Source organism: Halichoeres trimaculatus, unplaced genomic scaffold, assembly GCF_033239565.1.
Source record: "Halichoeres trimaculatus isolate MK-OKI-2021-1 unplaced genomic scaffold, fHalTri1.1 fHalTri1_scaffold_9, whole genome shotgun sequence".
Lineage (NCBI taxonomy): Eukaryota > Metazoa > Chordata > Actinopteri > Labriformes > Labridae > Halichoeres > Halichoeres trimaculatus.
The window spans coordinates 28,458,795-28,484,240 of NW_027437188.1; the positions used below are offsets into that span (position 1 = coordinate 28,458,795).

At 42.3% G+C, this 25,446-nt stretch overlaps 1 protein-coding gene across 10 annotated transcripts in view; it reads left to right on the plus strand.

The window, feature by feature from the left end:
* robo2 (roundabout, axon guidance receptor, homolog 2 (Drosophila)) overlaps window positions 1–25,446 on the plus strand; it is a 341,406-nt gene that overhangs the window by 279,699 nt on the left and 36,261 nt on the right. For 6 of the 10 annotated variants that reach the window (XM_074678828.1, XM_074678834.1, XM_074678827.1 and 3 more), the window contains 12 exons: window positions 2,538–2,695; window positions 2,945–3,065; window positions 3,691–3,829; window positions 12,932–13,068; window positions 14,214–14,225; window positions 17,887–18,011; window positions 19,661–19,832; window positions 22,209–22,414; window positions 23,359–23,440; window positions 23,565–23,730; window positions 23,837–24,003; window positions 25,143–25,264. In XM_074678828.1, coding sequence (XP_074534929.1) covers window positions 2,538–2,695; window positions 2,945–3,065; window positions 3,691–3,829; window positions 12,932–13,068; window positions 14,214–14,225; window positions 17,887–18,011; window positions 19,661–19,832; window positions 22,209–22,414; window positions 23,359–23,440; window positions 23,565–23,730; window positions 23,837–24,003; window positions 25,143–25,264 — 1,607 coding nt within the window. The remainder of the gene's footprint in view (window positions 1–2,537; window positions 2,696–2,944; window positions 3,066–3,690; window positions 3,830–12,931; window positions 13,069–14,213; window positions 14,226–17,886; window positions 18,012–19,660; window positions 19,833–22,208; window positions 22,415–23,358; window positions 23,441–23,564; window positions 23,731–23,836; window positions 24,004–25,142; window positions 25,265–25,446) is intronic. The other 4 variants (XM_074678835.1, XM_074678829.1, XM_074678837.1 and 1 more) reach the window with 1 other exon arrangement.

Here is a 25,446-nt window from a genome sequence, read left to right on the forward strand (position 1 = left end):
TTGAGACGCTGAATCAGTGCCAGTTAAGAGAGCTGCAAATTTGCCATGCTTTGCCCCCTGCCTGACGCTCCTTCATACAAATCAGCCCACTCCTCCTCTCCTTGGAAATAAATAAATAAATAAGTGAGATAGTAGAGGCAAAGGCAGATTAAAATTATTCAGATATGAGTTCTTTTTAGCCTGCAGCCGGATTGACAGATGTAGCACTTGCCAACAGAGGGGTGTAAATGCAAAAATATATAAATATTAATAAGGCGGTAAGCAAGAAGGCAGAGTTTGGGGCCTGCTGGAACTCCATGGGAGGTGAGATATTTTCAGTGGCTGTTTCAGGGGGATAGAAAGGCAATTACCTTACGTCTGTTGGCTGATTCGGGCTCTGAATGCCTAAAGGGCCTCGGCGCTGGAGTCGACTGCAGCAAATACACAGACCCACTTAATGATACACACATATCAGATGCACCTCACATAGATTAACCGAGAAGGCAGTCATGTTATGATTCTAATATAAGAGCATTTACTCGCCTTATGATCCCTGGCATGGAGCAGTCCAGCACATAAAGCGCCTGAAGGCAACACTGGGAGAGATACATGCCCCTGCTGTAATGAAGCCAGATAAACTTTACAGTCAGGTGATGATGTTAAAGTTGTGAGTGTGAGCTTTAGCTGTAGGAGGTTGACCTCGCTGGTCATTGTTTGGATTAGATGGTGTGGTATTTGGATTGACCCTTCCCCTCATTTACTTTGTGAATGTATCTGTCAGAGTGTTGTCTCCGTATTAAAAAGCCCTGAACCAACAGGCAGGGCATAATCCCTTCACTGGTGCTCTGTTATCTGTTTGTTTACTTGTAGCTGTTTGTAACTCTGTGTTTACCCTGGTCTCAACAAGTGTGTGTGTGTTTTATTCTGTTTTATGTGCATCATTGTGTGCTTCAGTTGCTACATTTGAGAAGCTGGATTGCAGGGCAGGGGAGCATTTACCGTGGCACACGCAGTATTAGATTAGATTGGACAGCGTTGCACATGATGCACCTAATGTGTTTCTTTTGTCACCGTTCTGTTTCAAAGGAAATTGATTCTGACAGAATCCCATGGGTGCTAGCAATGAATGGAGGGGAGCAATTAAATCCAACGTGATCTTGAAAACAACAGGCAGTGTATGGACCCAACCGGGCTATGATTTTAAACAGCAGGACCTCCGTTTGTAATGCAAATACGCCGAGCACAGCGGTGATGCTGTTCTGCACACCCAAGGCAGAGGGTCATCCACTCTGGAGCCGGCTAATTACCTTAGCTTTTTAGATTAGAGGGCAGCCCTGCATGAAAGACAGAAAACCTCTGTGTCTACCTATTCTGTATTCTCTCCTATTACCCCTGTGTAAAGGTTTCATTTGAATTCATGTCACACGAGAGTCCCACTCTGTACCCCTGTGCATCCCCAGGATAATTGGGTTGAAAGCTTCCTCTCTGCCTGCGCCTGCTTCGCCTTGCTCTAAATAAATAAATAAGAAGACAATGGTTGTGCGGCTTTCTGTAGAGAGGGTAAGAAGAGTGAATGAAGAGATGAGAGAAGCCTGGAGCGCAGGGACCAGTTATCCCCTCTTATAATCCCAGCACTCCCCACCATTGTCCCCAGCACTGTCTGGAATTTACATAAGGACCTGTGGTTCTGCCCTTAATTTAGCCCTCCTCAAGCATCTTCAAACATCCTCCAACAAGCTCAGCCCTTTTATCCTTCGTAGGACTCGATGTGTATCTTGCTGGCTGGATGGACACTACTGTAGCTTGTGTGCTTGTCGACGTAATGGATTTTTGTAGCTCAAATGAGGAAAGATGGTTTTCCTTCACATACTGTTGGCATTATGTTTATCCACTCATTGATATGGATGACATTTCCTGCTCTGAAATTTAATTCCTGGTGGATTTATCAGTATATATGTGCTTTCATGTTGTATTTCTGTCTCCTTATTATCAACAACGAGCTGCTGTTGTGTGTTTAACTGAACACTGCAGCGTGTGAGGCTATCTCCATGATGAAAGGCCTACCTGAGGGTGATTAGATACAAGACCACAGTTGTTCCAAAGACCACCCACTGTTTCTGGTGTGTAAATGTTTATCTGTTAGTGTGTTAGTGTGTGTGTGTGTGTGTGTGTGTGTGTGTGTGTGTGTGTGTGTGTGTGTGTGTGTGTGTGTGTGTGTGTGTGTGTGTGTGTGTGCCCATGCCAGCAAAGTGAAGCAGTGTTGCTCCAGTGTGAGCTCTCACATGTGAATGACACCAGGCTTCAGGGCATTCTGTCTCTGTTTGTTCTGCTACCTCCACAGGGACCTCCATTAGCTCCAATTAGCTTTCACTTGTCAGATGGAGCCGCACATCCCATTTGAATAGCCAAGATGAAAACTGCATACAATCCTGCTGTGCTGTGCACACAACTTATTCATACAGGGAGGGGGGAAAATGTCAACTTTAAGCAATTTAACTTCAACCGAACACTTCAGGGCTGTACTCGAGCTGAACTCTTTTCTCCGTCTTCCCCTTTAGTGCTGCGAGATGACTTCAGACAAAACCCAACAGACGTGGTGGTGGCAGCAGGAGAGCCGGCAATCCTGGAGTGTGTTCCTCCCAGAGGCCATCCTGAGCCCACCATCTACTGGAAGAAAGACAAAATGCGAATTGACGACAAGGATGACAGGATCACTGTGAGTGTTGCTGCCATCTGTTCGGATCCACTGGGAACTTTGTTAGTGCGTGGGCACAATGAATCAAGCTTTGCTTCTGTAATGATTTGCCATTAGACACGTTTGTCATTGTTTCATGTGTTGATAACATTACAGTCACTTTGTGTTGCTGCCCCAGTGACTTAGGAACATCAAAAAGAATGTATTCATTCATCTGTTGGGAAAAAGTAGATAGAAAAATCTTGTATTTAAGTTGTGTTTCTTCCTTAGATTCGAGGGGGGAAGCTGATGATCTCCAACACAAGAAAAAGTGACGCTGGCATGTACATCTGTGTGGGAACCAACATGGTTGGAGAGCGGGACAGCGAGACGGCACAAGTCACCGTGTTTGGTATGGTTCACATCATTTTGGACAGACATTGATAGAGGTTTCCATACATTTTTTTAGAGGTGGGAGAGAGAATCATTATATGATATATCAGGATTTTTGTTTGGCAGTCTCAAAATTGGGATTTTGCCAAAAAGTGTTTTGTCTGTTTGTTTTTCAAATTCAAATTCTTTGTTTCAGTCTTTGTTCATAAACTGGATGGAAAAAGTTGCTGCTTTTCTCTAGCAAGGGACTGAAATGTTTCTCTCTGACTCACGTGATGTGCATTTATGGGAAAATATAGCTCCTGATATAGTCTGTAAACATTATCATCACCATTTGACTCTTTCACATAGTCTGGTGTTAAAAAAGCAAACTAAAAATCGCAAAAAAACATTAATACAGAAGAATTGCAATTTAAAATTGTAATAGAATTGAATCAGTTGAATAGCATATTATCCCAGCCCTACATTTTACTGTAACTTGCTCTTAACTCTTTTGTAGGGTCTATCTCCTATCAGTGATTCTGTTTAGAGTCATCACTAGACTTTTGTGCCAAACAATGACAGAAGGAAACTAAATGTTTAGGGCTAAAGATAAAAGGAATCAGTTGGCATAAAGTAACGCCATCTACTTTGTCATCCTGCAGAAAGACCAACCTTCCTCCGGAGGCCAATCAACCAGGTGGTCCTGGAAGAGGAGTCTGTGGAGTTCCGCTGCCAGGTACAAGGAGACCCTCAGCCAAATGTACGCTGGAGGAAAGACGACGTGGATGTTCCTCGTGGGAGGTACGTGCTTTTACAGGACTATCCCTGAAAAAACTGTTTGTTTCTACAAAGCTTCCTGGAATGATGCTAAGACAACGCTGGCCTCTGTTACAGTATATTAGCAGGCATTTTTTCACACATATGTGGGCCCCTGCATACCTGCACAGTTGTGTAATACCTGTGTGACAGGCTGCACTTAATACAAAGGAGCTGTGGAAGCACTGATGTCAAATTGAGTGACTGATTCAAAATAATGATAACTCACACTGCGGGCTCTCTTACCTCGCCTGGCTGTCTGCTATCAGCATTAATATCTTTATTAGGCTGTACACAATGCATATTTTACATCACAGGATAAAATAAATCCACGTCTTGGTTCCCAGAGACATAACAGAGGTAGTTGGTGTCTGGAAGTGGTCTGCATGAGGGCAAACAGATATTGAGCCACACAATTAAAAGTGAGTGACAGGTAAGTGGGCAGGGAGACATTTAGACAAAAGAAAAACTGAGGCCAGGTACAGAGGCAGACACGGAGAATGACGGGAGATATTAAGAGAGGTAGAACAGGAGCTGACGTGGTGTCTGTGCAGATGTTCAGAAACAGTCTTGGCACAGACACCCGAGAGGTAATCACCTCCTCTTTAAGACATTTAACCCTGTTTGGTGTGAGCAGCCTGCCTGACGTGACACATCCGTGCACTCGATGACTTGATGAAACAAAGAGCACTGAAACTCTGTAATTTACTGTTGGTGCTATAACCATGACCCGCTGCAATCTGTCTCACCCTGTTAAAAAAAGCCTCTGATGACATAGTGATACTGTTCCCGCTGGGTCCTGTGTGTTTGCCTGTTGCTTCACCGTGAGTCACCGGACCCACAGTCAACAGCAGTGTCATTGTCGGAGTGGACTTCAAAGAGACCAGCGCTCTCTCCCCAGCCAGCAGACTAGTCACACACTCCTTGGATCACCTCATAAAAAACATACACTCGGCGGACCTGACATCTCTCAAGGCTAGTAGCAGAGCCGAGCGTGGGCGGCTTGTTTGTGTCTGATAAGGACTCGGTTCACTGGGCAGTGGGTTGCGAGAGTAGTGCCAAAGCAAATACATAAAAGTATTTCACTCATGTCTTTGAAAAGGAGTTGGCTGTAGAAAGAACTCATTTTGTAAACTAATTAACAGCTTTATTATGGCGTAGTTTGAGTGTCATGTGCCTGAGTCTTTGCTTACTGTAGCCTCCTTTTGAAGATCAGACTTATTTGGAAACAGACAAAAAACACTGCCAAAATTAAAAGGCAATAAATTTTGCAGTGTTTCTCATTACAACGTGAGAGCTTTTGTTTTTCTCGCTCTATTTAATTCTCTAGTTTTGCTTTGAAGGAAGCATGAGGAGTGTGATATTCTAATTCTGACATTTCCTGCTGCCTGTGTTGCATGGCGAAAAGAAGACTCCTCATATTAAGAGACGAATTGTTCCTGCGCTCCGTACTTCTAATCCTCACTAAGTAAACATCAAATAGAAGAAACATTTAAAACCTATAAAAGAATAATTTCCAGGTTGATAACTGGCAAAAGGAGAAAATGTTTTAAAAAGTGACTGTTTAGTTTCACCATAGACATCTATAGCTGTACTACTTGGGGTCTTCACTACAAGAGTAAGGATGACTCAAGATCAAGGACTCCATATTCAGTGGGAAAGGGTCTTTGTTTGCTCTTTATCTGAAAAGGTTACAGTGTCCTTTTTATTATGATAAGCTGTTTAAAGTAACAGACTTACTGAAGACGCTCCTTCTTTACCATCAAATAGTTTTAACTTGTCTTTACATCTCTCTTTACGTGCTCTGTGGATGACTGTATCCGTTCGTAGGTGTTTGTGTGGGTGCAACTTCTATACCAGGAAGAAAGGACATGAAGCCTCAGCTGAGTAAACAAGTCTTTAATATGCTCAGTGGCTTCAGCAGCCTCTCAGGCAAACACATGCACACACAGCCTGGCACATAGACATGAAGAGCGCCAGAATGGCATTGGCTTCAGTCTCAGTGGGATAGTGGAGGAGATAGAGACAGCACAAGGATGGATTCAATTAGAGAACAAAGACAATGGTGCTGCTCTTTTTGCTGTTTGAGGAAACAAAATCAGAATCACCAAACAAGCGTGTTTACTCAAGAACACCTGTCAGCTGGCTTTACTTCTGTACTGTAATAAAATGTGTCAATATCATATTCATATACTGTTGCACCAACATTAAAACCCTGAGAGAGATTGATTCAAGAACATTCAAATGACTGTTGTCAGAGTAAAGATCAAAAATGTCAAGGAACAAAAATGCATCATAAACACTGCATTTGACTATAGGTGTTAGAAAACGTTATTTCTCAGATTTTATTCTATATTTGCTCTAAAGTGAAAACTGCAAACCTTAGGGTGAAGTGTTAAATACATCTTGTACACAATTAGCTTTAAATTGGCTGTCTGGCTCAGACAGGATAATTATCTGTAGCTTGAATTAGAGCCGCCCAGTTGTTGAGTTTGCAGTTCTCATAATGGCTCTTCTTTCTTTTTATTTATCACCTGTACATCGGGTCAGAAAGAAAAAATGCTTAAAAATTTGCTTGGAACTGGAATAATGTCTTTATACAGGTAACTTTTCTTTTGTTCCATTGGCAGATTTTTTTTAATATGTTACAAACAACTCAGACTTCATTTTGTTTTTCAGTGACTTGAAACAAGACATTTTTCTGGACTGGTCAGGTGAATGTGGCTCCTATTAAGTCTAAAAAGACATTTTCTACTGAAAATAAGACAAAATCAGTTTTTTGCAGTAAACTGTCCTCATTTAGCTCCCTTTCTCTGAGCGATGCAACTGACAAACCTTTGAAAGTGAGGCACTCATGCTTTAAATTTTCCTTGTAGCGATCTGTGACCTTAAAGTGCTCTCACCTGCTCTGCTGCCATTGCTGGACAGGATCCAGCATGAAAATATCTATGTTGTTCAGCCTGCCGAGCTAGATTGCTTGGCAACTGAAAAAAAAGAAGTTTTAGCTTCATTGTTTACCAACATGATGCTAACAAAAACAATACCTTTAACTTTTGGTCTAAGGTGTCAACAAGCAGAGGCTAAACTTTGTGACCTCTTCTCTGGGTTAAGTGAAATGAATCATCTGTTATCACTGCTCGTGAACTAGGCTACTGTAGGATGTAGCTTTTCACAATTATCAAAGAAAAAAAAGGTGCAGAATGACATTCTCAGCAATCAGCCACATAACTTTTAAAAAGGTGGCACAAGAAGGTTCATATTCAGCATATAATTGGGCACTCTGCTTACCTGCTGTAGAGCATGTGTCAGGCGCTGCCGGTTAACAGTCGTGAGGGGCAGAGTGATTAAACTGTTGGTAACAGATGGCGATTTTACACTGTTGAAAAAAAGAAAAAAGGTCAAACTAGTTTATGAATATATTTTGGCAGCTGAAAAAATACTCCTCATGGCCTGAGCGGAAAACCTCTTTTTGTGGGAAACAATGACTATTAACATCGGCCTGCTCTATAACCAGCTAAAAACTCCTCACAGGAGCTTCAATCAGGTCGATTGTTGTAAAAGCTATTATAGGTCTAATAGGGTTAATTTAAGGTGTACACAGTCTAATATCCCCCTCATAATGTTGCTAATTTGACATCATTCACGCTCATTGGTTCATTACCAGGCCGATAGATTAGCGCACCCTTTGGAAATAATATCAGTATCAGATTAATATCCGTCTGTGAGGCATCTCTGCAACATCTTGAGCAAAAGACCAAAGCTGCTCCCACATCACAGAGCTCTGAGAAGATTTTGCCACAGACTCTGAATCCCCGTGGAAAGACTTGGGCAGTGTTTTTATCTCCCTCTGCCCACCAGCTCAGTGTGTGGCCCACGTCTTCCCCTCCTTTGGTTCCCCCGCTCCTTCCTCATTTGCAGCAGCCCCTTGTGCCCTCTCCTGTGCCTTATCAGAGCCCCTTTGGTCTTGCAGTCTCTCTGTATTCAGGCCTCCCTGTCCCCACTGACCTCCAAAGCACAGCCCCTGCAACATTCAGCAGAAAAGCCTTTCTTTTTGACTCAATCTCTCTCAGGAGGGTGTGTGTGTGTGTGCCGGTGTGGGTGTGTGTATGATAGAGGTGTGTGGGTCATTCTATTTGAGAGAGCTGTTAAAGCTGGTGTGACAGGAGCGGCCGTGTTATGCTGACCATCCAGTTTCAGTGATTTCTAACCTCTACGATTCAGCAGAATGAAAATACGGAAGGCTATGGTTCCTGTCTCCATTACTTCCCCTGATATATAAGTGGATACATCTGCTATTTATGAGAGCCATGCAGAGAGAGGCTGCAGAGTGGAATGGAAGAAGGATGTGCATTTTTACCTTTTATCTTCAAGGTTTTTTGACACTGGTTGTGTCAGCGACAAGGGAAGGTGAATAAAATATCTCATCTGTTATGGCAGAAAATATAGAATCCTATCTTTGCATTTATTAGGGATTTTTGCGGCTGATCATTTATTATGCATTAGTATGCTTCATTTATCTTCATGAATGATAGAAAAATAGCTCCTCATCTCCAGGAAAACAGAAGTTCCTACCTCTGCGTCTGACTTTCTCCTAGCTTCTTGGATTCATGAACCCTTTGTTCTTCACACCAACAGAAAAAGAAAGTAAGAATGGCTTCCAGGCATTGGTCAAAAAGCTGAACTTTGCCTTTTTTTCTCTTTGTCTGTTACATTTTCCTGTACAACCGTAGTGTCTGCTCCAAACCACTTTGATTAAGTAAAGATTGCGCCACATTTGTTGCTTTGGAACCAAGAAGTAGCTCTTTCAAAGGCAAATTCTGGATCCACTTTCCTTCAACAAACCTCCAGCCTAGCCATAAGGAGTGAAATCCTGCCAAACTGTTCTTTGATTAATGTAGGATAAGGTGATTAATTTCAGTTGGATTGATGAGAAAGCCCTGACCCTGCTGAGGCACAAGATGTGCCAAGAGGGAGTGCAGTCTTGGCTAAGGGCCGTACAAAAGGAAGATGAGAAGCGATAGCGGTTAATTGATTCCCTCTCATGGGTGACAATGCCCGGACAGGTAGACTCCAGCTCTTTTGATCGGGATGAGGTAAAGTAGCACTCAGATGGTGTGAAAGTGGATCAGACTGTCAGGATGAAATGGAGCAGAGAGGGGACTTACTGTCAAAGCAGTCAGGCCAGAGAGCCAGCTGGAATTAGTCCTGTGGTGTATCTTCAGTCTGAGTCATGTGCTCACAGTTGGCACAAAAGCCCTCTGCCCGGCACAGCCACAGAACACATGTACACACAAGGGAGCCGCAGATAACATCCTCTCAGGTTGGGTCATTTTGTGGATAGGTATACACAAGCATTCAGTCGTTGAAGAGATAAGAGTCTTTGAGTGTAAGCGAATTGGCACGTACTCTGAGGGAGGAACACGGGTGAGCTTGCTCCTGACAGTTTCAAGGCAAATCATCACAGATGATGAAGAGGATTTTTGAGACGCAATGCTTTTAAAGTTTGTCCAATAAAGTTTTCATCAATGCACTGGCTTCTCCACGCAGCAAACACATCAAATTGACAAGCCAGAAAAATCCTGCTTTGTCTTGGCATTTGCTTACATTCCCATCACTCCTCATCTTCCTGCACTAGTGAATGACTCTGCACATGTGTGGATATGTGTTGGATGATTGTATACTTTGTTCTTTGTGTGAGAGTGAGTGTAAGTGTGTGTGCTGGGTGCCTTTTTTGAGTTGAAAAGGAGATAGAGTCAGGCAGGGTGAGCTTGGCTCTCCTATCCTTTCCACAGCCCCTCTACATGTGCAATTACATTCCTCCTTTAATAGAGAACAGAGCTGTACTCCAATCCAGTCTCAATAAAGAGCTACTGTTCCCTTTCTGTGTGTGCTGGCATGTGTGCGTGGCTACAACTGCCTTTATCCCTGAGTATTTCCACTCATCTTGTCATCCCAGCTGATTCCATATAGGAAGTTGACTACAGATTGATTGGGCTCATGTTTCCTGATAATAAGCTTGAGGTTCTGTTTGAGAGGTTGATAGAGATGGGGTTAAGAACAGAAAGTATGTTGTCTTGAAGTTGCCTATGAGGGTTATCTATATGGCAAGGATTCGGTCAAAAAGATGCCAGGCTGTGAGAACCTGTATGTGAAGTCAAAATGTAGCAGGATCTCAGTCCATCTGTTCAGGACATGAAGTGAAGAGACAAAATCTGAGCTGACAGCATGCATTTTCATTAAAATTGAAAGCTAAAAACCTCCCTCCAAGTTTGTTCTTCTCTTTGGCCAGTTCGCTATTATAGGCACTTAGCCAGCTAACCATGTGACAGAGTAGGAAATTCTGATTCAAAGATGTAAAACAGACTCAGAAACCACCACAATAAACTCAATTTATCTAGCACAGCCAAGCACATTAAAGAGTTGGAGTGTAAACAATGTAGAATTGGTTTGCCAAGTCATGTTGCTCTAGTGGTATTGTAATAATCCAGTTCTTTTCAAACAAAGCCTCCACACATCTTTATCTTAATTTTCAAGAACAAAATACTGCCAAACATGCTGCTATGAGATGTGCTTGTTTACATCCTGGTAGTAGATGAATAGAGTAGTAGCATTACAGCATCAGCCATATCTGGAACTACAGTGCTGGCTAGGTGTGGACAGCTGAAATAGAGATTAGACACAAAATATGATCTGTATTCTGAGCCTAAAATAATGAAATACTATCAATTAGTGTAAATTAGTTTTAGGGTTGAAATGATGCTGTTCGTAATGTTAGCATGTCAGCGTTGAGAGCAAAAACACAAGTTTGTAATTCACATCTTAACTCTCATGGAATTACATTTCTCAAACTCCTAATGAAACAAAAATCAAAATAGGTACATCTCCCGAGAATGTTGAGGGAAAACATTTGGGTTTTTTTTCACATTTGAGCCTTTACAGTTTCATTAAAGTTATGATTTTAGCAATAACAAAAACTGAACTTCTCTTAGCCTGTCAGTCAGTTCTGTTTGGTTAAATAACAGGAAAAGGTTAATTTCCTCTCATTGTGGTTTCTTTGGGAGTTATGGTGTTCTCTCTATGCCCTAACTTGTCCCTGCCACTCTTTTGCTCAACTCCACCTTCCTCCAAAATGTCAGGAGTTCGTGTTAAGCCTCCCATCTTTGCCGGCAGGCAGGTTATGGAAGAAATTTTTCTTTCTCTCTTTCTCTATTAGCTTGTTTGTTTTTTATCCGACAACAGGCATGTCCCAGAAGGTGCTGTCTCATTCCTTTGGATGCCACTCATTCTGTTTCAACAATAAATGCTTTCTTCATATCCTGCTCCATTACCTGAAGTGTACATCCCCTTTCTGTAGAACAAAGCCTTCAGTCATGACTCAGTCAAATAATCATTATGGTTTCTTAAGTACCTGTGCAGAGAGGAGGAACTGGCAGTCAAAGTTGAGGAATGTGCTTCGATAAAGCTGCCTTTGAATGCTTGCTCAGGAAATGTCATAACAGCAGGCAAAAAACTAAGACGTGGATAGACAGGACAGATTAGTTCTGCAGCTGCTCATGGCAAGCAGCCATCAGTACACCTGAGGTCGAGCTGAGGGGTCTTTCCCACTCCGAGGGAAATGGACCATGTTGTACTTTTACTGGAAAGTCACATCAGGGCTATCACTATAAACTGTTTTTCGTTGCCAGGGTTCATTGTCCAATGTACCACCCTGAGTAAACAGTCATCCACTGTGACAACTGTGCATGAGCTTTTAACCATTCCCCCTAAGAGGCAACAACACAAACCAAATTTGTCGCTTAGACAAGTATCATGTAAGCCCAGAACAGCTTATTCCTCTGTGCCATCGAGTTCTGTTACCATCCAAACACTATTAAAAACACATAAAAGAGTCATGCTGTTGCACTGGGTTGCATTTTTCTTCATTACAATCAACATGACCAGTGCAGTTTGCTCCAACATCTCTGGCTACTTTGCGATCTCTGAAGGGTTAGCCCCGCATTGGGCTGGCATCAGTGATCTTGGTTCTTTTATGTGTTTTTAATAGCTGTTGGACTACAAGTTTGGAGTTTTATGGAACAGAAGCATAAGCTATAATAAAAGGATAATATAACTCCAGGCTTGGCCTTGAAAGCCCCTTTGTGGGTTTGAAAAGTTCTGACTTCGGGGACTCGGTGGTGGTATCAAAAAAGACAGATAGACTGCAGCACAGAAATTGAAAGGCAGACAGAAACACACAGACTGCACCAATTTCACTTGGATTGTCTCATTCTGTGCCATATTTAGAATTTATACACATCTTTAAGGCGCAAATATAGTGTAGACAAGCACTAGTCTGATTCCCTTTATCTGTTTATCTCAGCTCCTTCCTCAATGTCTGAGAGTGACAGGCTGTGGACAGCAGAAGGTTGTCAGGCTGACAGACCGCCATCACACAGCCTCCAGTACACTGCTTACACACTGCCAGGCCTGCACCCCCTTCAATTACATCCTGGAACAACAAACCAGACCAGTGTTATCCCTCTGTCAACCACCATACACTTCATACAGGTGGAAGCACACAGACAACCGTTTGGCAAACACATTGGTAAACATTTTGCTCCCGTAGTGAAATTGAAATTTGGTCCCACTTTGCTTTTGTATATCGTCTGTATTGATACAGTCAGGTGTGGCACAATGTGGGAGTGTAGTTTTGTGAGGATATATTGCAGTACAGGCAAAATGACGCCCACACAAAGCTCTGAATACAGTTTAAAGATATCCACACACTGACAGAGAAACATCTCATGAATATTGAACAAGTTTTGAGGGTTCCGAGTGAACGAACACTTCTCTGTGTACTGTGTGTCATTGTTGAATAATTGATCCTTCTCCCCACAATCTCCATTTGTCACAATGAACAGTTGCGCCTCTGTGCACCTCTCGAGGAGGAAATACACTTTCCACTGCTGCTGGCAGACAGCTCAACAGGCAGGGCTGAAATAAAGAGTCTTTTTTTCACAGGGTTCATGTTTTATCTGACTTTGTTGTATTTGCATTTACTGCTGAAAAAGCAGCTTCAGTTTCAAGATGTAACATTTTTGTTGACAGGTACGAGATCAAGTATGACAAGGACGACTATGTGCTGAGAGTGAAGAAGGCTTCCATTAACGACGAGGGAACGTTTACCTGTGTGGCTGAAAACCGTGTGGGCAAGCTGGAGGCATCTGCCACTCTCACAGTCAGAGGTATGAAACACCTTTATTCGCCGTTATATTTTCACATAACACCACCAAGAGAAGTCACAGACCTCTGGGGTTATTGTTCTCGTACACAATATGAGGTTTTGATTGGCAGTTTACTCCAGAGGGTCTCCTTTACACAAATGGAAAACCAGAATGCTGACTCCTGCTGCAAAGAGAGATGTCCGCGCTCTATGAATCTATTTAATTATTTACATTTCCAAGTGCAGCACAACACACTTTGCCACCCTCCCCCAGACGTGGTGGTTGGGTAGCCACGCTACCCTCCACGCCGTAACCATCCAGTCAGCAAAGCCATTTCACAGATTACTGGTGCACACTGCCAGGCCCACACCTGGGGTTTGCAAGGTTAATAAAAACATTCTAACAATAATTTCCCCTCTTTCCACCACTCTTTTTCCCATTAAACCCAAGTATTTATGGTCTCTGTGGACCGCTTTAGAGCTACACAGAGGGCTGGAGGGAGACAACAAGGTGAACTTCTCATTTTTACACAAGTCAGGTTGATTTGAGAGAGTAGCATCTTGGTGTTTTACTTGACGGTGAGAACAAATAGTAACACTGACAACACATCAGGGAACCACTGTCATCACTAATTCCTTTGATTAAATTTGGGAAGCTGTACTTTCTCCAGCCCATATGCTGTCTTCATTTAGTCCTTGATATTCTCTATTTCTTCCTCCTGCTCTCTTTTTTCTGCTCTGTCCATCAGCACATAGAATTGTAGATTTCATTAAACGCAGACAGAGAGGGTCCAGTAGTACTTCTCTCTGAAAAGTCAAATTGGCTGCCCTTGAAGCTTTTATAATGCACTTTAAGATCATTGACCACCAGGGGGCGCTTATACCAGTCCTCTGGTGTCTTGAATAGACAGAGGCTGTGAGCATGTCAGTCAAACTGTCCAGCTCTCAGATGTTACTGGACCCCCTCTGCCTTGCTTACCCTGTGCAAGAAACTACAGTATGTTGTCCCCAACACGACATGCCATTCATTCTGACTTTGGTTTCTTTTTGTCTTATTTCATTATGTTTTATTTTCTGTTCCTCTTCTCTTGTTTTGTATGTTTGTGCGTGTGTGTCTTTATTCGTTTCTTGTTTTGTGTATCCACTCCACCATTGTTGTGTCTCCAGCTCGCCCTGTCGGTAAGTACCCATCCTTCTGGTATGATTCCATCCTGCATGCTCCCTTCATACACTCCTTTGCATACGACTGCTTGACAATCAAATGCTATTTCTTTTATGTTACTATATTTGACTAACACAGGTGTTAGGTCACATAATTACCCTTAGAATGAGGTATCTACGTAGTCTATGTACATTTTTAGCTCTACCCTGATTAGTTACATAGAAAAATTTCTGACTTGTTGTAACAGATCTGTTTTTGGATTTTGTCTAATATTTACACAGATTAATCAGTGGAGCTAACACTTTGTTAACCCTTGATTTTCACATTGCTTCATACTAAAAAGGACCAACTATCTTTGTACATAGCTTAATTAGTTGAGTGACAGTAATATAAGTCTCTGTCGTTGTATTTAAATGTTCATTTATTCACAATTATTTCATAATTTAATAACTTGTCTTGAACTGTATCAAATAGTTGTCTTGTTAGTTTTACAGATCTTCTTGGTTTGGATTTCTGTCAAGATCTCATTAAGTTTCAGCGAAAGCCAGTGTAGTTTTTAGCCACCCTTTGCTTCTGTATAGGTTTAGCTGAAAGTTTCCAAAGTGAATGCTCTTTTCAGCGACGACATCCTGTCTTATACAACGACAGAGTGGGCTGGCAATCTGATAGCCTCAGACATTGTCATCTCATATGGTGCAGGACGTGTTTGACTTGCAAGTCTTGTGGCCATCTGGGGATTTTTGGAACACAAAGCTGAGATCTGTTTGTTTTGGACGAGCTGCTTTCCTTCTGAGCCCCATGTTACAGAGCTGGGGATCTGATTTTATTTCCCTGTAGATTGAGGGAAAAGGTTAAGGTAGAGGCTGATGTGATACACTAAAGATGCTTAATTATCAGAAGGATGTGAGTGAAAATGGGCAACTGGAGGGACAGTTGTGTTTTTGTAGAGCAACAGAGAGGTGGAATGCAGGTACAAGATGCAAGAGTGAGGACAAAGAAGGGAGAGGAAATAACGACAGAAGTATGTGTCGAGACAGGCTTGACTGGCAGAGAAACCCAGACACAGCCTCCGTGGCAGGACTTGGGTTGCCAAAACAGCAGCAGCTTTTCTATGATTGTCAAACTGTCAGCTTTCAAGAAGATGGAGGAAATTACACATTCACTCTGTCCGTGGGAAGAGACAGTAATTGCCGTCGACTTCTGAATAAAATATGATTGAATGTGGGATTTTTAAAGGAGGAGGAAATTCTTCTGAGTTTGTGTGCCTGCTGCACTGAATGAAGGCTTGTCTCTCTGTCCATTTGTTCTCCTCACCCTGACTGCTGTTTTATGTCAAGCCCTCTCCAAGCCAGGCAGATGTGACTGTGTCATGAATTAAATATGGGCACCTGATCATGTGTTTCCTTAGGAGGGGACAGGAAGGAGCCTCTCACATGTCATTAAGGGTCTCTGGATCAAAACAGGGCCAGTGTGAGGGAGCCCTGAGCCATGCTGAGAAACCATCACACACTGACTTCCTCTTGATTTGTCAAAGTTTTTGATCTATATTTCTATGAAAGCATCCCTCTTCTTTTGAGGTCCACCCACCCACTGGTTTCCTTAAACCTTTTTTCTTCCTTCTTGTTTTGAAGTTATGGCGAAGGTATAGAACTAGATCAAGATAAATCCAAGGCAGAGAGGAAACTCTGAGCAAGTCAGATGTAGCTGAAATAAATTTTGGCATAAGGCTGCAAGTGATCTTATATTTAAGCAAAAACTAGTCATACAATCTCAGAAAAGTTTGTGAGTCTGTTTCTTCTGCATCGAGAGTTTTCTGAGGACAGAGAAAAAAGAAACATGAAAAGAGAGTGAGACAGTGACAGGAGCCAGTCTGAAAGGTGTTAAACCATATTTTTTGCGAGTACTTAGTAATGCAGTATGTGGGATTGAACAGAGCAGAGGAAGTAAATGGAGGCAGCCGAGTCCTTGCCAGAGCATGATTTAGGAGCTCTGTATCAAGCCCAGCATTGTGAGAGCCACAAGATATCCAAGCTGCAGAAGGCCAAATGGGAAAGCAGTAAATCTGTAGCCATCTGTACCATTCCAAACTGTGTGTATCTTTGACAAATACACACACCCCGAAAAGGGATTACATGAAGAAACCAGCCAAATGGGAAGGGTTTGGCCTTACTGGAACCAGCTGGCTTGTCAGTGGAAGGACTTACAAAGAAATCAAAAGACACAAAAAGGGTGCAAGATGTTGCAACAATCCAGATTCTTTGTCAGAGAACTTTACTGAAAAACTTAATACATTTTGCTGATTTGTTAGAACAAAACAAAAAACTCTGAGTCTTTATAGTATGACTACCTCTGTGAGGACCATGTCTCCTAAAAAGATCATGTTATTGAAGATTTATACAAACACTAAGACCTCAGAGTGACTGAGTAGAGAACAAAATGGATAATAAAGGCAATGAAATATCCAAAGTCAAAAGTTTGGACATTTTCAGAGATCTAGTTTTTATTCAACAGCCGAGAAGATTTCAGGTTATACTCAGTATAATCAAGTAGCAACATTGTGTAAAAATGAACCATCATTGAAATAGAGGTACTCTAAAGAGGTTAAATCTGCTTTGGCCCGAATGCATTTTTTATCACTTGCAGGACATGTTAATGACTCATATGCTTCAACTCCTCAAATGTTGTTGCATCTCTTGGTGTTAACAAAGCTATGGCCAAAGAAAAAGGCTATATCCTATCCCAGCTCAGAACTTGGTTTCGTAGTATTTTCTTGATTAATATTAATTGTGCCTCAATATGTTTTTATTTGAGGGGCACTAATTTGAATCTGTGCCTCTCTAACCTACCATAGTGCAGGCAGGTGCTGCTTCACACCAAAAGAACCTCGTATCTAATCTTCGCACTCCTCTTCCCTTTTTTTCCCTGGACTGCAACTGTCAAGTTGTCAGTCAGACACGTCTCACTCTGTCTCAGCTACAAGTGTGTGACAACTGGCCCGACTCCTGATGGAGTCGTGAGTCTTGACTGAGAAAAATTCACACTTTGATTTCAAAGTTTGATCGCTTTTCAAGCCTCTCCTCTCTGTGTGATGGAGAGGTGTTAGCTTCAAGTGTGGCAAACACAGGAATAGTCTTTTCTCTCCCTCACTCCTTTTTGATACAACTTTGATCAGAAGTACCGAGCCACTTCAGATCTTGACTTTTCTCTGAGATGCATTTCGATGCAGACTCGGTCGTCCGTGTGGAAAGTCAGATGTGGTTAACCCCTCCCTGTCTGTACCTGTTCAGTGTAATGCTTCAGGGGCATGGGTGTGCCTATGTGTTGTCTCAGATGGAAATGCCATTGTGACCAAGGCGCTTCCTTGTGTGAATGCCACTGTGACTGTCATTCATCTAGCTTCAGCCTCACTGGATGAATGGCCTACCTGGTTACCATGGCGATGATAGTCTTGACAGTCATTGGTGTTCTCCTTTTGTTCAGAGCTGTTAAAGATTTGGAAGTGGATTGATATTTGGCTGCATGGAAGCTCTGTCAGCACTCCCATTTGATTTGACTCTGTTGTATTCTGCTTGTCTCTGCTTGAAATCCCAAAGCCATGAAATTATCCAGCTCTCATGTTCGGTCTCACTTTGTGACACTGCTCCTTTAACACTTGTGTTGTTTGTCCTTTGACTGTAGCTGCGCCCCAGTTTGTCATCCGTCCAAGGGACCAAATTGTGGCTCAAGGCCGCACCGCTACCTTCCCGTGTGAAACCAAAGGAAACCCTCAGCCTGCCGTCTTCTGGCAGAAGGAAGGGAGTCAGGTAAGAGCAAACAATCTCACAATAGGCATTGTGTGGAGAACGGTTTTATCTTTTTATTGCTTTTCACATCAGTTCTTACAAAGGAATATATGTTGCTCTCTCAGTTATCTACTTTGCATCTCCTGCTATCAGTGCTTTGTTTAGTTCCCTTCACTATATGCACGCTTATTCAGTACTTATGATTCCTTTACACACACATACACACAGCACTTGAAAGTACACTATCTGTCATCAGTATCTTTACAGCAGACACAGAAACACCTTTGTTCTCAGGAGCCGCCAAACGACAGCGTGCCTGGCAAAGTGCTAATCGCTTTCCCGTGACCCTGCACTGATAAGAACGATCGTATCCTTCACTCAAGCAGATAACCCATTCAAATACCTGGGTGTCCTCACGACGCTCAACAACAGTGCCAATTAGGAGCCTGTTGGGGCTTGTAGATGAGCCAGAGATATGATTCAGCCCTGGCTTAGGTTCAAACACACACACACACACAACCAAACACATATACACACATTCAGCCACACAAAGCCTGCAGGGCAACAATTACAGCAAAGTTCTTTTAAAAGAGTGAACAGAAGTGAGACATGCTTACCTGCTCACACAAACATTTGGTGTACTTTTCACCCAATTTACCTCAAACCACTGTATGACCTGCAGCACATGACTCAGTCGCTCTGAGTCACGCTGTGAACTTGTTCAGAAAGAGCTGGGTTACATCCGGCGTGTGCCTCACATTGTCATTAAAGATGAGCCTTTAGAAATGAATGCTCAACAGACACTTTTATACAAGCAGTTGCATGTTCTCTCAATCTTTACATTTGTGTCCTTGTGTTTATTTGTGCTTTCCCCACGTCGCCCACGCTCACGTATAAAAGGTGTGAAGGCATTTGTTGAGAGAACAAATTAAAACTAATTCAGTGTGGCAATTAAGTGACAGATAGACCTTTTTCTCACACTTCAGGATAATGGAGTGTACATCTTTCATGTGCTGAAGATGTGTAGAGCCTAATTTAAAAAACAACATAATTTGTTGCATTAGAGCGATTAAGTGTAATTAATTCGTGCTAATTTGTTTGCTTTTTACCTTTGGGGATCGTAGGGAATAAAAGGAATACAAAAAAAGAAAAACCAGGGATGAATAACTAATGAGAAAAATGTAGAGATTATGTCTTTTCCAGCGTGATTAATCCCCTGATCCTGTGTATTTACTCTGAAATATGATGAATTGATTCCTTATTTGTCTTTCAGCACATCCTGAGAGGAGCTGTATTTTGTAGAAGCTTTAATGTATGGGATTGTCTCTGTGGGAAAAAGAGCAGCTCAAGCAGTTGTGTAATCGCTGCAGAAAGAAAAAGAAGTCTTGAAGCCAACAAGAGCAACAGTCTCCTTCATAACAGAGTGGAGCCTCTGGCTTGGCTCAAGAATAAATATGAAACCAAATCATCAAACTATACACATGTTGGGCCATTTTCTAAGGTCGGTTAGCCAAGTTGGAGATGAAATTGTTCATATTCAATCTGTAGCAGTCCAATTTGTGTGTCTGTGAGTGTATTGGTAGTCGTGGGTGTGCAACTGTTCTGTCGTTTTTCCAGATCGTACCGCTTCCATGTCCTCGCTAATTGCCCGTTTGTTCCTCGTCCTGCAGAATTTGCTCTTTCCCAACCAACCCCAGCAGCCCAACAGTCGCTTCTCGGTGTCGCTCAGCGGAGACCTCACCATCTCATCTGTGCAGCGGGCAGATGCTGGTTACTATATCTGCCAGGCTCTGACCGTTGCAGGCAGCATCCTCGCCAAGGCTCAACTGGAGGTCACAGATGGTGAGGGAAAATCTGACGTGTCCTTTTTTTCATGCCAGCACCATACATGACTCAAGAATAAATAAAACGCTGTGTTAAAGGTTGATGCTGAAAAAAGGAATACAAGTCTATAAACTCTCTGGATGAAAGATTGTTTTTACTCCTAAATGCATTTTGTGTAAAATCTCCTGGAAAATACAGTATTTAGTCCAACAAAAATGACACTTGATTTAAGTTTTTTAGCAACTATTTCCTTACAAAGTTGAAAGTACAGGTACACAAGCATTAGTGAATTTATTTTTTTTGTTATTCCATGCGCAGAATAAATTTTGATTTGAGAAATGCTCGTACGGCCGTGACCTTCAGTTGCCGTGTATTTGCAGTCACAAAATTTAATTAAAAATTTCTTCCTCTGCTTTTGCAAAGGAAATAAAGCGTTGCCCTTGAGTTCCTTCAGGTTTAATGATCAGTGCTTGGGTGTGTGGGCGAGGTGTGAGGATGTGTGTGAAGAGCCACACAGAGAAGGGGACGGGAGGGTGGTGGGGGGGATGATTGAGTGACTGACTGACTGGTTTTCTGTAGAATGAATTACGTGGTCCTGCGAGGTGTGGGAGCATCTAATCTGCTCAGCTGCTGTGATGTGAAGATAGATGGACATCTATATGTCTGCTGAAGTACCTGCGAGTGGAAAGATTAAAACGCAACAGGAACACTTTTTACTACATGTGAATTACTAAGCAGGAGCAGTTTATTGCACAAATAAAACTGGTCTGACTGGAAAAAATAAAACTGCACTGTTTGTTTTTACTGTGGAACTATCAGGTTATTTATTTTGAATCTTGCAACAAAAGGTATGGGTGTAACAAGCTGTTAGCCAGGTCCAAAGAAGCAGAAGAGAGATGGGGAAAGAGTGCAGGAGGGCCAGGGTGAGGTCATGGCCACACCTGCCACAGTCTTTGTGTGATTTACTGCATTCAGCCCGGACAACAGTCTGTGGAGTTCAAGGAGATCTGTAATGAGAAATTCCTGATCCAGAGACCCAAGGCCTTTGCTGAGTCTCGCCTCCTCCCTCTGTCACTCCTACATGCCATCAACATATACATCAGACCCATCAGACCTATCAGGTCTTTGTGTTTATTTTCCTGCTTCCTTTAAAAGGATTATCTTCTTTCAGAAAAACGATAAATTTATCAAAAATGAAAAGCATTCGAATAATTTAACAAAATGCTAATGAAAATCTTTAGGCAGACAAAAAGGTAGACAGAATCTTTATGGTTTCGCATGGTGAGTCTCAGAATGATAGATGATCCTTTGAATCCTGTCTTGACTAATTTGCTGTCTTCACTTTTGTTATGTCTGATTTCCTTTTCTCCAATTTAAACATGCTAGAGCCTGAAACAGGCTGTAAAACATTAATATTAAGACCTAGGGTTGATTTTTTTTATCAGGTTTCCACAATGGTCCTTTTTCTACCTAAGGTTTCCTCAAGCAGAACCTGAATGTAACACAGCTTTAGTGTATTCCTTGAAATCGCTTCCTTTTGTCAGATGTTGCAGCTTGAGAGAAAATAGAGGTGGGAACGAGGATGTGATAATGTGCTGAAAGGTTACAGAGGTAGACTTGGTAATTAGCCCCTGCAGGTCTGCCATCATTAATCCATACTTTCTAATTAATGTGGCTTCTGTGATGCCAGGGGGACTCCACATTATTCAACTCTAAATATATAAACTGCCTGAGTGCTGAGGTGCTAACTCTCTGAGATCACCTCTGACATTCTCACTATTTCACTGGAGGAACCCACAGGCTTCTTTTGGGTGGATTATAACAAATTAATCTGTTCTTTTAAAAGAAATTCATCACAACATCAGAGTTTACCTAAAGTGAAACTAGCTTTAAATATATGTCTCCTCTTATTGTTTAATTCCAAGGTTTAGATTTTAATCTCCACTCTGTTTACATCTCATGAAGCGGTTTCAGTGAGCATTTGAAATTCACCTTTTATTGTGCCCCATGCTGCACATAATGAAGTATTTATCTGAGCCACACAGAGTCAAAAGCCAAAAGTCTCACCGCCAAGCTGTACCACAGAGTCTCAGTAGTGAGTAAAAATAAGGCTACCCAGGCAGTAACTGGAAACTGCTTAGCATCTCTCTGCCACATCAATGAAACAAGAAAACCCTACTCAGCTGTTCCTTCCCTTCTTCCTGGAAAGACGGGATATGGTCATTGTTCTGTGGTGCAATTACTAAGGCTGCAGTGAAGCTAGTCCACTTTATATTACAGCTCCACTTCCACCCCCTGTGCTTTTTATTATCAGTACTGCCACTCATTTTATTTAACAGTCAGACATGTCATGTGATCACCCATCCTAACTTTGGATATCCTTTCTTTACACAGTGCTCACAGACAGGCCGCCACCCATCATCCGCCAAGGCCCGTCAAATCAAACACTGGCAGTGGATAGCGTGGCTCTGTTGAAGTGCCAAGCATCTGGAGACCCCATCCCCTCCATCAGCTGGCTGAAGGATGGGGTTAGCTTGCTGGGGAAGGACCCCCGCATGTCCCTGCAGGAGCTGGGCAGCTTACAGATCAAAAGCATCAAGGTAACGCTCTTATTGTTGTAAACAGATAACATTCAATCCATAATACTGCTCCAATAACATATCCAAAGCAGTTTGTCTACAAGTCGAGCTCCCTTAGTTATGTCTCTACTTAAGATGTCTCAGTCAGCACACAGCTGAAAATAACTTAAACATAACCTCGTAGAGAAAGGTAGCATGATGTCTTTAAAGAGATGAATAGGCACCATTGATTTTTCATTAATTGTTTGATGGTATCACTTGGTGCTACAGCAGCTCCAACGGGGCTCAGCTGTGCAAGATTGGATGGACTCCAGCTGTAGGATGGAAACATGTATGCACTTAAAGACATACACACACATGTACACACATGCACGATCGGAGTAGATTAAATTTAAAAGGCTCACATCTTCCTTTCTCCACTCTGAGGCCTCAGTGGAATATCTATTACGCTTGACAGAGCTGCAGACCACTGACATGTTATTTAATAAATGGAAGGAAGGCACGGGGACAAAAACCAACAAACAACCAAAGTTCCTGGGAGGGATGGAGAGACAAGCCAGCTGTCATCGGTCCAGGGGGCTCCAGCAGCCCACCCTAAATTAATTAGCGTGGCTTTGTTGTGGTCGGCAGGACAGTGGGGAAATAAGGAGGGGAAGTTGAAAAGTGATGGAAGGGTGGCGAGTAGAAAATGGAATTCATTAGGAAATTAGCGTCAGCACTTTGAGGCACTCACAAATGACACACAATTTGGCCGGCAGTAGCATGAAGTCGCACCATCCTTTTTTCAGTCTCTCAGCGATCAGGAGATGGTGTGTACTCACTCACTCACTGCTGTTCCTCTCTGGATGTGTGAAATGAAATGGCCATTTCACTAAAAGTGTTATTAGTGCAGATATGAAGCTCTTTGTGTGTGTATGTGTGTTTGTTTTTGTGCATAAATGAATGTGTATGCTTCTGCGCACCAGCTTTCAGACTCTGGGATCTACACATGTGTGGCGACCAGCTCCAGCGGTGAGACGTCATGGAGTGCTTTCTTGGAGGTCAAAGGTACAAGATGGAGACTTTTATTTCTGTTTATTTTATGTTGAGAAAATACATATTGTTCAACTTATCAATGATAGTGTTGGTAACAGAAACAGACAGTGAAGTTTTTCTCTCTCCAACAATACAGAATCTGGTGGTTTGTTAGTCATGAAGAGTCATGATGAGAACGAGCTTCCAGGTCCACCATCTAAGCCTCAGGTCACTGATGTCACCAAGAACAGTGTATCCTTATCCTGGCAGCCTGGGATGGTTGGAGCATCACCTGTCTCTTCTTTTGTCATCGAAGCGTTCAGGTATGTTCAAGCACTAGCTCCACCTTACCTATTCTTTGAAATGTGCTGTATCACCTGACGGATAATAAATCATGTGCACTCTTTCCTCTTTTTTTTCTCATTACAGTCAGTCAGTGAGCAACAGCTGGCAAACAGTGGCAGACCATATCAAAACCACCCAGTTCACCGTCAAAGGCCTGCGCCCGAACACCATCTACCTGTTCATGGTGCGAGCAGTGAACGTCCAGGGCCTGAGCGATCCAAGCCCCATGTCTGATCCTGTCAGAACACAAGGTGCCTCCCATAACGTTGTATTTACAATATTTACATGCTGCATAATCTGCTTCGGCATCCATCCTTTAAATCTGTGTGATCATTACCAAACCCTTGAATAGTCAAACTGGAAATCTGCAGAACTTTCCAGAGGTCACATTCCTCATCAGAGCACAGCTCATTAAAGCGACACTTAAGTAATTATGTAAAATAAGAATGTCTACTTTGTGGAGTCAGTGCTCTATCCCTGCTATGTTAATGATCATAACAAGGGAAAATAACTGCCTTAAAAGCCAAAGACGATGTGATTATAATATCAGACAGACCACTGGCTCCAGATTACATCGATATGATAAGCTGAAACAAAAAGAACCTCTGGCCTGGCTGCATCAAATTCAAGCCAAGAGTGTTTTTCAAATGTTAAACAACAGCACATCTTTCATGTTTGAGGTGAGGGTCTTGAGATGATATGTAGATGTGGTTATTGATAATGACATCCAATGATGACGGATTGATTTTTCACTTCTTTTCAACATTGCTCAGCCTGTCTTCTGCTATCTGTGTATCCTGTGATTCATGACTGTGTTGGAGAGTTTGAAATATTATTCTCTGTAGCAGTTAATTTTTCCTTCCTCTCAGTAAGCATTTCATTCAACCACACTCCATATCTCAAACTCAGGAGTTTTTTATTGCTTGTAACTTGGAACACACGCAAGTGCAAAATGGGAAATGAGCTGGAAAATGGTGTCAGATTGTTCATTCATCTCACAGCCAGTAAATCCGAGGTCTCCCACTCAGAGTTGATTTTTTTGACATGGTTTTTCAGTCAGGCCTCAGAAAGTGCAGACAAGTCATACATTTAAAAAACTTGGCCAGCCAAGCTCTCCTTTCTTTTCTTCAAACCAGACAAGTGCCATACAAAAGGAAATGAGGTCATTTTTATGCAGATTGAGCCGTTCCTTTTTCACAGAATTTGTGATCACCAAGTGGAGGCTCCTTTGTATTAAAAAAAAGTCTATTCAGCCAGTCTTTTTCCATTGCACTTCTGATTCTGATAAACCAAGGTCGGTAGTAAGAGACCTGGTAGAAAACCAAGTTAAGGAACAGTAGCAGCATTTACACTTTGTGACTTCTGTTGTTTTTTTGACACTGTCTTGTAGATATAAGTCCTCCAGCTCAGGGTGTCGACCACAGGCATGTCCAGAAGGAGCTTGGAGAGGTTATCGTTCGGTTGCACAACCCTGTTGTCCTGAGTCCCACAACCATTCAGGTCACATGGACGGTAAGTCTAACATGCACTAAAAAAGCATCTCTTGGTGTCTAGTTTGATTTACATGTGGTTTTCTGATCTCTGCCCATTCCTTTTAACATATTTGATTTTGTCTTGAGTGAATCTTAGTCAGTAAAGTTGATGCTTAAGTTCCCCTTTGAAGCAGGAAAGTCGCCCCTCTAGGCTACTTCTTG